General features: G+C 41.5%; 1 protein-coding gene across 1 annotated transcript in view; it reads left to right on the top strand.

The window, feature by feature from the left end:
* Positions 1–16,471, top strand: part of LOC139409476 (ribonucleoprotein, PTB-binding 2) — a 123,971-nt gene that overhangs the window by 73,304 nt on the left and 34,196 nt on the right. The window contains exons 4-6 of the mRNA XM_071154670.1: positions 6,940–7,131; positions 12,251–12,371; positions 13,142–13,227. Of these exons, the coding sequence (XP_071010771.1) occupies positions 6,940–7,131; positions 12,251–12,371; positions 13,142–13,227 (399 nt within the window). The remainder of the gene's footprint in view (positions 1–6,939; positions 7,132–12,250; positions 12,372–13,141; positions 13,228–16,471) is intronic.

Here is a 16,471-nt window from a genome sequence, read left to right as displayed (position 1 = left end):
CACCTGAGCTATGATAGATGTAATACAGTACTGCTACTCCACCTGAGCTATGATAGATGTAATACAGTACTGCTACTCCACCTGAGCTATGATAGATGTAATACAGTACTGCTACTCCACCTGAGCTATGATAGATGTAATACAGTACAGTACTGCTACTCCACCTGAGCTATGATAGATGTAATACAGTACTACTACTCCACCTGAGCTATGATAGATGTAATACAGTACAGTACTGCTACTCCACCTGAGCTATGATAGATGTAATACAGTACTGCTACTCCACCTGAGCTATGATAGATGTAATACAGTACTGCTACTCCACCTGAGCTATGATAGATGTAATACAGTACTGCTACTCCACCTGAGCTATGATAGATGTAATACAGTACAGTACTGCTACTCCACCTGAGCTATGATAGATGTAATACAGTACTGCTACTCCACCTGAGCTATGATAGATGTAATACAGTACAGTACTGCTACTCCACCTGAGCTATGATAGATGTAATACAGTACAGTACTGCTACTCCACCTGAGCTATGATAGATGTAATACAGTACAGTACTGCTACTCCACCTGAGCTATGATAGATGTAATACAGTACTGCTACTCCACCTGAGCTATGATAGATGTAATACAGTACTGCTACTCCACCTGAGCTATGATAGATGTAATACAGTACTGCTACTCCACCTGAGCTATGATAGATGTAATACAGTACAGTACTGCTACTCCACCTGAGCTATGATAGATGTAATACAGTACAGTACTGCTACTCCACCTGAGCTATGATAGATGTAATACAGTACAGTACTGCTACTCCACCTGAGCTATGATAGATGTAATACAGTACTGCTACTCCACCTGAGCTATGATAGATGTAATACAGTACAGTACTGCTACTCCACCTGAGCTATGATAGATGTAATACAGTACTGCTACTCCACCTGAGCTATGATAGATGTAATACAGTACTGCTACTCCACCTGAGCTATGATAGATGTAATACAGTACTGCTACTCCACCTGAGCTATGATAGATGTAATACAGTACTGCTACTCCACCTGAGCTATGATAGATGTAATACAGTACTGCTACTCCACCTGAGCTATGATAGATGTAATACAGTACAGTATTGCTACTCCACCTGAGCTATGATAGATGTAATACAGTACAGTACTGCTACTCCACCTGAGCTATGATAGATGTAATACAGTACTGCTACTCCACCTGAGCTATGATAGATGTAATACAGTACTGCTACTCCACCTGAGCTATGATAGATGTAATACAGTACTGCTACTCCACCTGAGCTATGATAGATGTAATACAGTACTGCTACTCCACCTGAGCTATGATAGATGTAATACAGTACTGCTACTCCACCTGAGCTATGATAGATGTAATACAGTACTGCTACTCCACCTGAGCTATGATAGATGTAATACAGTACAGTACTGCTACTCCACCTGAGCTATGATAGATGTAATACAGTACTGCTACTCCACCTGAGCTATGATAGATGTAATACAGTACTGCTACTCCACCTGAGCTATGATAGATGTAATACAGTACTGCTACTCCACCTGAGCTATGATAGATGTAATACAGTACAGTACTGCTACTCCACCTGAGCTATGATAGATGTAATACAGTACTGCTACTCCACCTGAGCTATGATAGATGTAATACAGTACACTCCACCTGAGCTATGATAGATGTAATACAGTACTGCTACTCCACCTGAGCTATGATAGATGTAATACAGTACTGCTACTCCACCTGAGCTATGATAGATGTAATACAGTACTGCTACTCCACCTGAGCTATGATAGATGTAATACAGTACTGCTACTCCACCTGAGCTATGATAGATGTAATACAGTACTGCTACTCCACCTGAGCTATGATAGATGTAATACAGTACTGCTACTCCACCTGAGCTATGATAGATGTAATACAGTACTGCTACTCCACCTGAGCTATGATAGATGTAATACAGTACAGTACTGCTACTCCACCTGAGCTATGATAGATGTAATACAGTACTGCTACTCCACCTGAGCTATGATAGATGTAATACAGTACAGTACTGCTACTCCACCTGAGCTATGATAGATGTAATACAGTACTGCTACTCCACCTGAGCTATGATAGATGTAATACAGTACTGCTACTCCACCTGAGCTATGATAGATGTAATACAGTACAGTACTGCTACTCCACCTGAGCTATGATAGATGTAATACAGTACAGTGCTACTCCACCTGAGCTATGATAGATGTAATACAGTACTGCTACTCCACCTGAGCTATGATAGATGTAATACAGTACAGTACTGCTACTCCACCTGAGCTATGATAGATGTAATACAGTACTGCTACTCCACCTGAGCTATGATAGATGTAATACAGTACTGCTACTCCACCTGAGCTATGATAGATGTAATACAGTACTGCTACTCCACCTGAGCTATGATAGATGTAATACAGTACTACTGCTACTCCACCTGAGCTATGATAGATGTAATACAGTACTGCTACTCCACCTGAGCTATGATAGATGTAATACAGTACTGCTACTCCACCTGAGCTATGATAGATGTAATACAGTACTGCTACTCCACCTGAGCTATGATAGATGTAATACAGTACTGCTACTCCACCTGAGCTATGATAGATGTAATACAGTACAGTACTGCTACTCCACCTGAGCTATGATAGATGTAATACAGTACAGTACTGCTACTCCACCTGAGCTATGATAGATGTAATACAGTACTGCTACTCCACCTGAGCTATGATAGATGTAATACAGTACAGTACTGCTACTCCACCTGAGCTATGATAGATGTAATACAGTACTGCTACTCCACCTGAGCTATGATAGATGTAATACAGTACAGTACTGCTACTCCACCTGAGCTATGATAGATGTAATACAGTACTGCTACTCCACCTGAGCTATGATAGATGTAATACAGTACTGCTACTCCACCTGAGCTATGATAGATGTAATACAGTACAGTACTGCTACTCCACCTGAGCTATGATAGATGTAATACAGTACTGCTACTCCACCTGAGCTATGATAGATGTAATACAGTACTGCTACTCCACCTGAGCTATGATAGATGTAATACAGTACTGCTACTCCACCTGAGCTATGATAGATGTAATACAGTACTGCTACTCCACCTGAGCTATGATAGATGTAATACAGTACTGCTACTCCACCTGAGCTATGATAGATGTAATACAGTACTGCTATTCCACCTGAGCTATGATACATGTAATACAGTACAGTACTGCTACTCCACCTGAGCTATGATAGATGTAATACAGTACTGCTACTCCACCTGAGCTATGATAGATGTAATACAGTACTGCTACTCCACCTGAGCTATGATAGATGTAATACAGTACAGTACTGCTACTCCACCTGAGCTATGATAGATGTAATACAGTACTGCTACTCCACCTGAGCTATGATAGATGTAATACAGTACAGTACTGCTACTCCACCTGAGCTATGATAGATGTAATACAGTACTGCTACTCCACCTGAGCTATGATAGATGTAATACAGTACAGTACTGCTACTCCACCTGAGCTATGATAGATGTAATACAGTACAGTACTGCTACTCCACCTGAGCTATGATAGATGTAATACAGTACTGCTACTCCACCTGAGCTATGATAGATGTAATACAGTACTGCTACTCCACCTGAGCTATGATAGATGTAATACAGTACTGCTACTCCACCTGAGCTATGATAGATGTAATACAGTACAGTACTGCTACTCCACCTGAGCTATGATAGATGTAATACAGTACTGCTACTCCACCTGAGCTATGATAGATGTAATACAGTACTGCTACTCCACCTGAGCTATGATAGATGTAATACAGTACTGCTACTCCACCTGAGCTATGATAGATGTAATACAGTACAGTACTGCTACTCCACCTGAGCTATGATAGATGTAATACAGTACTGCTACTCCACCTGAGCTATGATAGATGTAATACAGTACAGTACTGCTACTCCACCTGAGCTATGATAGATGTAATACAGTACTGCTACTCCACCTGAGCTATGATAGATGTAATACAGTACTGCTACTCCACCTGAGCTATGATAGATGTAATACAGTACAGTACTGCTACTCCACCTGAGCTATGATAGATGTAATACAGTACTGCTACTCCACCTGAGCTATGATAGATGTAATACAGTACAGTACTGCTACTCCACCTGAGCTATGATAGATGTAATACAGTACAGTACTGCTACTCCACCTGAGCTATGATAGATGTAATACAGTACTGCTACTCCACCTGAGCTATGATAGATGTAATACAGTACAGTACTGCTACTCCACCTGAGCTATGATAGATGTAATACAGTACTGCTACTCCACCTGAGCTATGATAGATGTAATACAGTACTGCTACTCCACCTGAGCTATGATAGATGTAATACAGTACTGCTACTCCACCTGAGCTATGATAGATGTAATACAGTACAGTACTGCTACTCCACCTGAGCTATGATAGATGTAATACAGTACAGTACTGCTACTTCACCTGAGCTATGATAGATGTAATACAGTACAGTACTGCTACTCCACCTGAGCTATGATAGATGTAATACAGTACTGCTACTCCACCTGAGCTATGATAGATGTAATACAGTACAGTACTGCTACTCCACCTGAGCTATGATAGATGTAATACAGTACAGTACTGCTACTCCACCTGAGCTATGATAGATGTAATACAGTACTGCTACTCCACCTGAGCTATGATAGATGTAATACAGTACAGTACTGCTACTCCACCTGAGCTATGATAGATGTAATACAGTACTGCTACTCCACCTGAGCTATGATAGATGTAATACAGTACAGTACTGCTATTCCACCTCAAATCAAATCAAATCAAATTTGATTTGTCACATACACATGGTTAGCAGATGTTAATGCGAGTGTAGCGAAATGCTTGTGCTTCTAGTTCCGACAATGCAGTAATAACCAACAAGTAATCTAGCTAACAATTCCAAAACTACTACCTTATACACACAAGTGTAAGGGGATAAAGAATATGTACATAAAGATATATGAATGAGTGATGGTACAGAGCGGCATAGGCAAGATACAGTAGATGGTATTGAGTGCAGTATATACATATGAGATGAGTATGTAAACAAAGTGGCATAGTTAAAGTGTCTAGTGATACATGTATTACATAAAGATGCAGTAGATGATATAGAGTACAGTATATACATATGAGATGAATAATGTAGGGTATGTAACATTATATTAGGTAGCATTGTTTAAAGTGGCTAGTGATATATTTTACATCATTTCCCATCAATTCCCATTATTAAAGTGGCTGGAGTTGAGTCAGTGTGTTGGCAGCAGCCACTCAATGTTAGTGGTGGCTGTTTAACAGTCTGATGGCCTTGAGATAGAAGCTGTTTTTCAGTCTCTCGGTCCCAGCTTTGATGCACCTGTACTGACCTCGCCTTCTGGATGATAGCGGGGTGAACAGGCAGTGTCTCGGGTGGTTGTTGTCCTTGATGATCTTTATGGCCTTCCTGTGACATCGGGTGGTGTAGGTGTCCTGGAGGGCAGGTAGTTTGCCCCCTTGTGATGCGTTGTGCAGACCTCACTACCCTCTGGAGAGCCTTACGGTTGTGGGCGGAGCAGTTGCCGTACCAGGCGGTGATACAGCCCGACAGGATGCTCTCGATTGTGCATCTGTAGAAGTTTGTGAGTGCTTTAGGTGACAAGCCGAATTTCTTCATCCTCCTGAGGTTGAAGAGGCGCTGCTGCGCCTTCTTCACGATGCTGTCTGTGTGGGTGAACCAATTCAGTTTGTCTGTGATGTGTACGCCGAGGAACTTAAAACTTACTACCCTCTCCACTACTGTTCCATCGATGTGGATAGGGGGGTGTTCCCTCTGCTGTTTCCTGAAGTCCACAATCATCTCCTTAGTTTTGTTGACGTTGAGTGTGAGGTTATTTTCCTGACACCACACTCCGAGGGCCCTCACCTCCTCCCTGTAGGCCGTCTCGTCGTTGTTGGTAATCAAGCCTACCACTGTTGTGTCGTCCGCAAACTTGATGATTGAGCTGGAGGCGTGCGTGGCCACGCAGTCGTGGGTGAACAGGGAGTACAGGAGAGGAGAGGGCTCAGAACGCACCCTTGTGGGGCCCCAGTGTTGAGGATCAGCGGGGTGGAAATGTTTTTGCCTACCCTCACCACCTGGGGGCGGCCCGTCAGGAAGTCCAGTACCCAGTTGCACAGGGCGGGGTCGAGACCCAGGGTCTCGAGCTTGATGACGAGCTTGGAGGGCACTATGGTGTTAAATGCCGAGCTGTAGTCGATGAACAGCATTCTCACATAGGTATTCCTCTTGTCCAGATGGGTTAGGGCAGTGTGCAGTGTGGTTGAGATTGCATCGTCTGTGGACCTATTTGGGCGGTAAGCAAATTGGAGTGGGTCTAGGGTGTCAGGTAGGGTGGAGGTGATATGGTCCTTGACTAGTCTCTCAAAGCACTTCATGATGACGGAAGTGAGTGCTACGGGGCGGTAGTCGTTGAGCTATGATAGATGTAATACAGTACGGTACTACTACTCCACTTGAGAGAGAGTATTGGGAATGTGTCAGAGTTGGATGTGAGTTAGAGCTCATCTTGTGAGAGTATACTGCCAGTCACTGTGAAGGCTAGACAAGGTTGTTGCTTTATTCCGTACACACTGTGCTGATTGTGAGGGGAATAAGAGAGTGTTGGGAATGCATTGTGCAAGGTTTATATGTTGGTATGTACTTGTTTTTACTGTTGTCAGTTTGTTTGTTTGTAGCCCTGTGCTGTTGAGAGGGAGATGTGTGTGTATAACGTGTGTGTGTTTTCTGTGTTTCAGCTAGCCCAGGATGAGGGCAGCCCGGTGCGAGGGTTCGGGGTGGTGGAGTATGAGAGTGCAGAGCAGGCGGAGGCCATACTGATAGAGATGGACAGAACACTGGTGGGAGGACAGGAGATCCGTCTCTCTCTCTGCACCCCTGGAACCTCAGGCAGGAGCACATTGGCAGCGCTCATCGCTGCTCAGGGTGTGGTAAGTAACTTGTCTAGAAGGACAAATCGCATACACGCACGGACACACACACATACATACACACACATACACACACAAGCATGGCCACTTGTGCACACACAATACTGTATGTTTAATGCAAATCTGGATAAACAATAGTGCTGAGTGATTAACCAAAAGTTATTTAAACAACTCATTGACCAATGTTGATTCAATTATTTTAATTCCATTTTGTTCGTTTTTTTTTCTGCGAACTCAATGCGCACATTGTGCAGTTTCTGTAGAGATGTCAGATCAAGCCTGAACTGTGCAATGTAGTAGTGTTGTAGTTTCCAACAGGACAATATTCTACATAGTTTAGCGCAGAAAACGTGGTAATTAACTACAATGACCATAATCCATTGCACGACTACTTGTCCGGTTTGTGTTTCTTGTACACCTGCTACATGAAAGAGAGAGAAGAATACACAATCGAGGGATAGAGAGCAGTTGCTTTGCTAGGTATCTCTACCTGAAAATACACGATCTAAGTGATGGTTGGTATTCAGCAGTCATCAACAGTCTCTATAGAGATGAGATATGAAATAAAGTCATCAAATGTAAAATACACAACAATATTTCATTCAAGTAATGTGAATAAATGATGGTTATTAAGTAGTCATGAGGAGTCACTACCATCATGGACTTTTATTAATAGTTTTATTCTGTGTTGTTACAGCATTCAACCCACATAATACTCAGTGCATTTAATGTTTAGATGATCAAACCTGAAACCAAACCGACCTCAAAAAACACTAATCACTCAGCGTTAATAAACTGACAGATTTACAAAGTCCAATGATATACAAATGAATGCATATAAAAATCATCAGGCACTATGCTTGCTTATACAGTATTCATACATGTACTGTATATACATACACCTTCCTAATATTGAGTTGTACCCCTTTTGCCCTTAGAATGTCTTCAATTGTTTCTAGCATGGACTCAATGTGTTGAAAGCGTTCCACAGGGATGCTGGCCCATGTTGACTCCAATGCTTCCCACAGTTGTGTCAAGTTAGCTGGATGTCTTTTGGGTGGTGGACCATTCTTGATACACACGGGAAACTGTTGAGCTTGAAAACACAGCAGCATGGCCTCCCGGGTGGCGCAGTGGTTAAGGGCGCTGTACTGTGGCGGGCTTTTTGTACAAATTTGATTTGATTTTGATTTGATTTATATTATCAGAGGACCCCTGTGTCTCAGAGATAGTACTCTGGTACATCCCAGGTATATTACTAGACGACCCCTGTGTCTCAGAGATAGTACTGTGGTACATCACAAGTATATTATCAGAGGACCCCTGTGTCTCAGAGATAGTCTTAATAGTGCATTTAGAGACTGAATACTTTAAATACTCAGACAGTGAATAGGTTGAGTAGTTCTTAGAAAGAGGGGGCTTATGGTAGAGAAAGGCAACAGCTCTGTGGACATTCCTGCAGTCAGCATGCCAGTTGCACGCTCCCTCAAAACTTGAGACATATGTGTCTTTGTTTATTGTGACAAAACTACACATTTTAGATTGGCCATTTATGGTCCCCAGCACAAGGGACACCTGTGTAATGATTGTGCTGTTTAATCAGCTTCTTGATATGCCACACCTGTCAGGTGGATGGATTATCTCGGCAAAGGAGAAATGCTCACTAACAGGGATGTAAACAAATGTGTGCCCATCGAGGCATGGACTCCACAAGGTGTTGAAAGCGTTCCACTGGGATGCTGGGCCATGTTGACTCCAATGCTTCCCACAGTTGTGTCAAGTTCGCTGGATATCCTTTGGGTGGTGGACCATTAATGGTACACATGGGAAACTGTTGAGCATGAAAATCCCAGCAACTTTACAGTTCTTGACACAAACCGGTGTGCCTGCCACCAACTACCATACCCCATTCAAAGGCACACGTACACAATCCATGTCTCAGGGCTTAAAAATCCTTCTTTAACCTGTCTCCTCCCTTCATCTACACTGATTGAAGTACATTTAACAAGTGACATCAATAAGGGATCATAGCTTTCACCTGGAATCACCTGGTCAGTCTATGTCATGGAACGAGCAGGTGTCCTTAATGTTTTACACACTCAGTGTATATACACTACCGGTCAAAAGTTTTAGAACACCTACTCATTCAAGGTTTTTATTTTATTTTTTACTATTTACATTGTAGAATAATAGTGACGACATCAAAACTATGAAATAACACACATGGAATCATGTAGTAACCAAAAAAGTGTTGAACAAATCAAAATATATTTTGTATTTCAGATTCTTCAAAGTAGCCACTTTTTGCCTTCATGACAGCTTTGCACACTCTTGTCATTCTCTCAAACAGCTTCATGAGGAATCCTTTTCCAACAGTCTTGAAGGAGTTCCCACATATGCTGAGCACTTATTGGCTGCTTTTCCTTCACTCTGCGGTCCAATTCATCCCAAACCATCTCAATTTTGTTGAGGTTTGGGGATTGTGGAGGCCAGGTCATCTGATGCAGCACTCCATCACTCTCCTTCTTGGTCAAATAGCCCTTACACAGCCTGAAGGTTGCCGTGGTAGCAATGCTGGTTAAGTGTACCTTGAATTCTAAATAAATCCCAGACAGTGTAACCAGCAAAGCACCCCCACACCATAATTGTCATGGATCCCACTGGAGCTGTGCCATTACGCACACCTGGTACCCATTTCAGTGATTGTAATTGTATAAATGTGCGCTTTGGTTTCCATTGGGCTGTCGATTATCGTGTGAGTACCTGTACTGTGTAGTTTTGGCTTTCATGTCGCTTGTATTGCGCAGATGACTACGGGTCTCATCCCGTGTGGTATTATTGTGCGCTTGTGTATTTATTCGAGGTACTCCTCGCTCTTTTGTTTGGGTCTCAACCCTGTGTTTTGTATACGTGTTTGTTTGGGTCTCAACCCTGTGTTTTGTAGACGTGTTTGTTTGGGTCTCAACCCTGTGTTTTGTAGACATGTTTGTTTGGGTCTCTACCCTGTGTTTTGTTACGTGTTTGTTTGGGTCTCAACCCTGTGTTTTGTATACGTGTTTGTTTGGGTCTCAACCCTGTGTGTTGTAGACGTGTTTGTTTGGGTCTCAACCCTGTGTTTTGTATATGTGTTTGTTTGGGTCTCAACCCTGTGTTTTGTAGACGTGTTTGTTTGGGTCTCAACCCTGTGTTTTGTAGACGTGTTTGTTTGGGTCTCAACCCTGTGTTTTGTAGACATGTTTGTTTGGGTCTCAACCCTGTGTTTTGTTACGTGTTTGTTTGGGTCTCAACCCTGTGTTTTGTATATGTGTTTGTTTGGGTCTCAACCCTGTGTTTTGTAGACATGTTTGTTTGGGTCTCAACCCTGTGTTTTGTAGACGTGTTTGTTTGGGTCTCAACCCTGTGTTTTGTAGACATGTTTGTTTGGGTCTCAACCCTGTGTTTTGTTACGTGTTTGTTTGGGTCTCAACCCTGTGTTTTGTAGACATGTTTGTTTGGGTCTCAACCCTGTGTTTTGTAGACATGTTTGTTTGGGTCTCAACCCTGTGTTTTGTATATGTGTTTGTTTGGGTCTCAACCCTGTGTTTTGTAGACGTGTTTGTTTGGGTCTCAACCCTGTGTTTTGTAGACATGTTTGTTTGGGTCTCAACCCTGTGTTTTGTAGACGTGTTTGTTTGGGTCTCAACCCTGTGTTTTGTAGACGTTTGTTTGGGTCTCAACCCTGTGTTTTGTAGACATGTTTGTTTGGGTCTCAACCCTGTGTTTTGTAGACATGTTTGTTTGGGTCTCAACCCTGTGTTTTGTATATGTGTTTGTTTGGGTCTCAACCCTGTGTTTTGTAGACGTTTGTTTGGGTCTCAACCCTGTGTTTTGTAGACGTGTTTGTTTGGGTCTCAACCCTGTGTTTTGTAGACGTTTGTTTGGGTCTCAACCCTGTGTTTTGTAGACGTGTTTGTTTGGGTCTCAACCCTGTGTTTTGTAGACATGTTTGTTTGGGTTACAACCCTGTGTTTTGTAGACATGTTTGTTTGGTCTTCGTATCCGTGCCTTTACATGGTACGCTGTAATCTGGGTAAATAAAAATCCCTATTACGCATTCCTGCGCCTATCTCCCGATCCATTTATACCAATGTGACCATAACACCTCCTCCTCCATGCTTTACAGTGGGAAATACACATGCGGAGATCATCCGTTCACCCACACCATGTCTCACAAAGACACGGCTGTTGGAACCAAAAATAAAACATTTGGACGCCAGAGCAAAGGACAAATTTCCACCGGTCTAATGTCCATTGCTCGTGTTTCTTGACCCAAGCAAGTCTCTTATTCTGATTGGTGTACTTTAGTTGTGGTTTCTTTGCAGCAATTCGACCATGAATGAATTCACACAGTCTCCTCTGAACAGTTGATGTTGAGATGCGTCTGTTACTTGAACTCTGTGAAGCATTTATTTGGCTGCATTTTTTGAGGCTGGTAACTCTAATGAACTTATCCTCTGCGGCAGAGGTAACTCTGGGTCTTCCTTTCCTGTGGCGGTCCTCATGAGAGTCAGTTTCATCATAGCGCTTGATGGTTTTTGTGACTGCACTTGAAGAAACTCTTGACAGTCGTGACATTATCCGGATTGACTGACCTTCATGTCTTAAAGTAATGATGTATTGTCGTTTCTCTGCTTATTTGAGCTCTTTTTGCCATAAAATAGACTTGGTCTTTTACCAAATAGTGCTATCTTCTGTATACCACCCTACCTTGTCACAACACAACTGATTGGCTCAGTAAACACATTAAGAAAGAAAGAAATTCCACAAATGTACTTTTAAGAAGGCAAACTTGTTAATTGAAATGCATTCCAGGTGACCACCTCATGAAGCTTGTTGAGAGAATGCCAAGAGTGTGCAAAGCTGTCATTAAGGCAAATGGTGGCTACTTGAATAATCTCAAATATAAAATAGGTGACCATATATATTTCACTGTAACGTCTACTACACCTGTTGTTTTCGGGGCATATGACTAATAAAATTAGATTTGATTTGTTCTAAAACTTTTGACTGGTAATGTATATACTGTATATAGCAAGCTATGCTAATCCTTCCCTTTTGTTTGTGTGTGTGTGTATTGCAGATGTTGAGTAATAAGAAGGGCTTACTGCCGGAGCCCAACTTGGCCCAGCTGCTGAACAGCATGACCAACCCAGCAGCCCTACAGGTCCTCATGAGGCCTTACCACACTGGCAAACAAGGAGGTCAGACACACACACACACACACAGACTGGACTCCCTTATTTACAGGACTACTGTAAATTAAATAGAGAAACAACTTACTTTCTAAAGTTTATTGGGTTGTACAGATTAGATTGTTTCATTTTTATCTGTCTCATCCTCTCTGTGCCCCTAGAATGATAGAAATGGCTTTCGATTAGCGTATCCTGTCTTATCAATTCTAAGCACGTTGCTTTTTGATGAATGCTTAATAATTTATTATAATGAACTTGTTCTCAGACTACATCAGAACAGAGGAGAACAGGCAGGCAGGCAGGAAGGAGTGAAGGCTGAGGGCTGGCTCTTAAAAGAGGAGCACACACAATTAGACTAAGTCTAAAATTAGCCCCTGATTAAATGTTAAACTTTCTACCTATTCTGGAGGAAGCTACCATTAGCTTTGACGCATACATTTATTATGAGTAGGTTGTGGATGTCTGGAGCTATTACTGAGATTATTATCTGGCTGCTGTGTGCTATGCTCTGTCGCATACAGCCTGGGGAAGTCGAAATGCCAACACATAGTAAAGAGGTATTTTCGATCTATCTAACTTACTTCCATTGTCTCCTAAGAGTGGCTGAATATTTTTCCCACATTCCGTTTGTTCATTCATTCATGCACCTTGGTTGGTTGGTCTGTGAGGACACCACAGTATGCCTTTCCCTTGTCAATTGAGTGTCTCAGTCAAGTTTGATACCCCTGTTATACAATACACTGACCATGCCTGCTTCCTCCCTCTCTCTCTGTCTCCAGGGAAGTTTGGCCGGCCTCCTAGCCTGTCTCCATTCCTCAGACAACCCCTCACAGCAGCCCTGTTCCAACTGGGGAAGGTACAGCAGGTAAGAATACTGTGCAGTGTGTGAGAGTATGTGTGTGGGAGTGTGTGTGCATATGTGTGTGTGTGTACAGGACTGGTTCACAGGGAATGGAGAGATGAGTGTGTGTGTATCTGCTTGATGACGTGTGTTGCAGCATGTTCTAAATGTGTGTACTATTACAGCGTGGTCTAAATGTGTGTACTGTTCCAGTGTGTTCTAAATGTGTGTACTATTACAGCGTGTTCTAAATGTGTGTACTGTTACAGAATGTTCTAAATGTTACAGCGTGTTCTAAATGTGTGTACTATTACAGCGTGTTCTAAATGTGTGTACGGTTACAGCGTGTTCTAAATGTGTGTACTGTTACAGCGTGGTCTAAATGTGTGTACTGTTACAGCGTGTTCTAAATGTGTGTACTGTTACAGCATGTTCTAAATGTGTGTACTGTTACAGCATGTTCTAAATGTGTGTACTGTTACAGCATGTTCTAAATGTGTGTACTATTACAGCGTGTTCTAAATGTGTGTACTGTTACAGCATGTTCTAAATGTGTGTACTATTACAGCGTGGTCTAAATGTGTGTACTGTTACAGCGTGGTCTAAATGTGTGTACTGTTACAGCGTGTTCTAAATGTGTGTACTGTTACAGCGTGTTCTAAATGTGTGTACTATTACAGTGTGGTCTAAATGTGTGTACTGTTACAGCGTGTTCTAAATGTGTGTACTGTTACAGAATGTTCTAAATGTTACAGCGTGTTCTAAATGTGTGTACTATTACAGCATGTTCTAAATGTGTGTACTGTTACAGAATGTTCTAAATGTTACAGCGTGTTCTAAATGTGTGTACTGTTACAGCATGTTATAAATGTGTGTACTATTACAGCGTGTTCTAAATGTGTGTACTGCTACAGTGTGTTCTAAATGTGTGTACTATTACAGCGTGGTCTAAATGTGTGTACTATTACAGCGTGTTCTAAATGTGTGTACTGTTACAGCGTGTTCTAAATGTGTGTACTATTACAGCGTGTTCTAAATGTGTGTACGGTTGCAGCGTGTTCTAAATGTGTGTACTGTTACAGAATGTTCTAAATGTGTGTACGGTTACAGCATGTTCTAAATGTGTGTACTGTTACAGCGTGTTCTAAATGTGTGTACGGTTACAGCATGTTCTAAATGTGTGTACTGTTACAGCGTGTTCTAAATGTGTGCACTGTTACAGCGTGTTCTAAATGTGTGTACTGTTACAGCATGTTCTAAATGTGTGTACTATTACAGTGTGTTCTAAATGTGTGTACTGCTACAGTGTGTTCTAAATGTGTGTACTATTACAGCGTGGTCTAAATGTGTGTACTATTACAGCGTGTTCTAAATGTGTGTACTGTTACAGCGTGTTCTAAATGTGTGTACTATTACAGCGTGTTCTAAATGTATGTACGGTTGCAGCGTGTTCTAAATGTGTGTACTGTTACAGAATGTTCTAAATGTGTGTACGGTTACAGCATGTTCTAAATGTGTGTACTGTTACAGCGTCTTCTAAATGTGTGTACTGTTACAGCGTGTTCTAAATGTGTGTACTATTACAGCGTGTTCTAAATGTGTGTACGGTTGCAGCGTGTTCTAAATGTGTGTACTGTTACAGAATGTTCTAAATGTGTGTACGGTTACAGCATGTTCTAAATGTGTGTACTGTTACAGCGTGTTCTAAATGTGTGTACTGCTACAGCGTCTTCTAAATGTGTGTACTGTTACAGCGTGTTCTAAATGTGTGTACTATTACAGCATGTTCTAAATGTGTGTACTGTTACAGCGTGTTCTAAATGTTACAGCGTGTTCTAAATGTGTGTACTGTTACAGCATGCTCTAAATGTTACAGCGTGTTCTAAAAAATGTACTGTTACCGCATGTTCTAAATGTGTGTTCTCTTACAGCGTGTTCTAAATGTGTGTACTGTTACAGCATGTTCTAAATGTGTGTACTGTTACAGCGTGTTCTAAATATGTGTACTGTTACAGCGTGTTCTAAATGTTACAGCGTGTTCTAAATGTGTGTACTGTTACAGCATGTTCTAAATGTTACAGCGTGTTCTAAATGTTACATCGTGTTCTAAATGTGTGTACTGTTACAGCATGTTCTAAATGTTACAGCGTGTTCTAAATGTTACAGCGTGTTCTAAATGTGTGTACTGTTACAGCATGTTCTAAATGTTACAGCGTGTTCTAAAAAATGTACTGTTACCTCATGTTCTAAATGTGTGTACTCTTACAGCGTATTCTAAATGTGTGTACTGTTACAGCGTCTTCTAAATGTGTGTACTGTTACAGCGTCTTCTAAATGTGTGTACTGTTCAAGCGTGTTCTAAATGTGTGTACTGTTACAGCATTTTCTAAATGTGTGTACTATTACAGTGTGTTCTAAATGTGTGTACTGTTACAGCGTCTTCTAAATGTGTGTACTGTTCAAGCGTGTTCTAAATGTGTGTACTGTTCAAGCGTGTTCTAAATGTGTGTACTATTACAGTGTGTTCTAAATGTGTGTACTGCTACAGTGTGTTCTAAATGTGTGTACTATTACAGCGTGGTCTAAATGTGTGTACTATTACAGCGTGTTCTAAATGTGTGTACTGTTACAGCGTGTTCTAAATGTGTGTACTATTACAGCGTGTTCTAAATGTGTGTACGGTTGCAGCGTGTTCTAAATGTGTGTACTGTTACAGAATGTTCTAAATGTGTGTACGGTTACAGCATGTTCTAAATGTGTGTACTGTTACAGCGTCTTCTAAATGTGTGTACTGTTACAGCGTGTTCTAAATGTGTGTACTATTACAGCGTGTTCTAAATGTGTGTACGGTTGCAGCGTGTTCTAAATGTGTGTACTGTTACAGAATGTTCTAAATGTGTGTACGGTTACAGCATGTTCTAAATGTGTATACTGTTACAGCGTGTTCTAAATGTGTGTACTGTTACAGCGTCTTCTAAATGTGTGTACTGTTACAGCGTGTTCTAAATGTGTGTACTATTACAGCATGTTCTAAATGTGTGTACTGTTACAGCGTGTTCTAAATGTTACAGCGTGTTCTAAATGTGTGTACTGTTACAGCATGTTCTAAATGTTAGCCTGTTCTAAATGTTACAGCATGTTCTAAATGTTACAGCGTGTTCTAAATGTTACAGCGTGTTCTAAATGTGTGTACTGTTACAGCATGCTCTAAATGTTACAGCGTGTTCTAAAAAAATGTACTTTTACCGCATGTTCTAAATGTGTGTTC

Source organism: Oncorhynchus clarkii, chromosome 5 (assembly GCF_045791955.1).
Source record: "Oncorhynchus clarkii lewisi isolate Uvic-CL-2024 chromosome 5, UVic_Ocla_1.0, whole genome shotgun sequence".
Lineage (NCBI taxonomy): Eukaryota > Metazoa > Chordata > Actinopteri > Salmoniformes > Salmonidae > Oncorhynchus > Oncorhynchus clarkii.
This window is presented reverse-complemented; position numbering and strand designations above follow the sequence as displayed.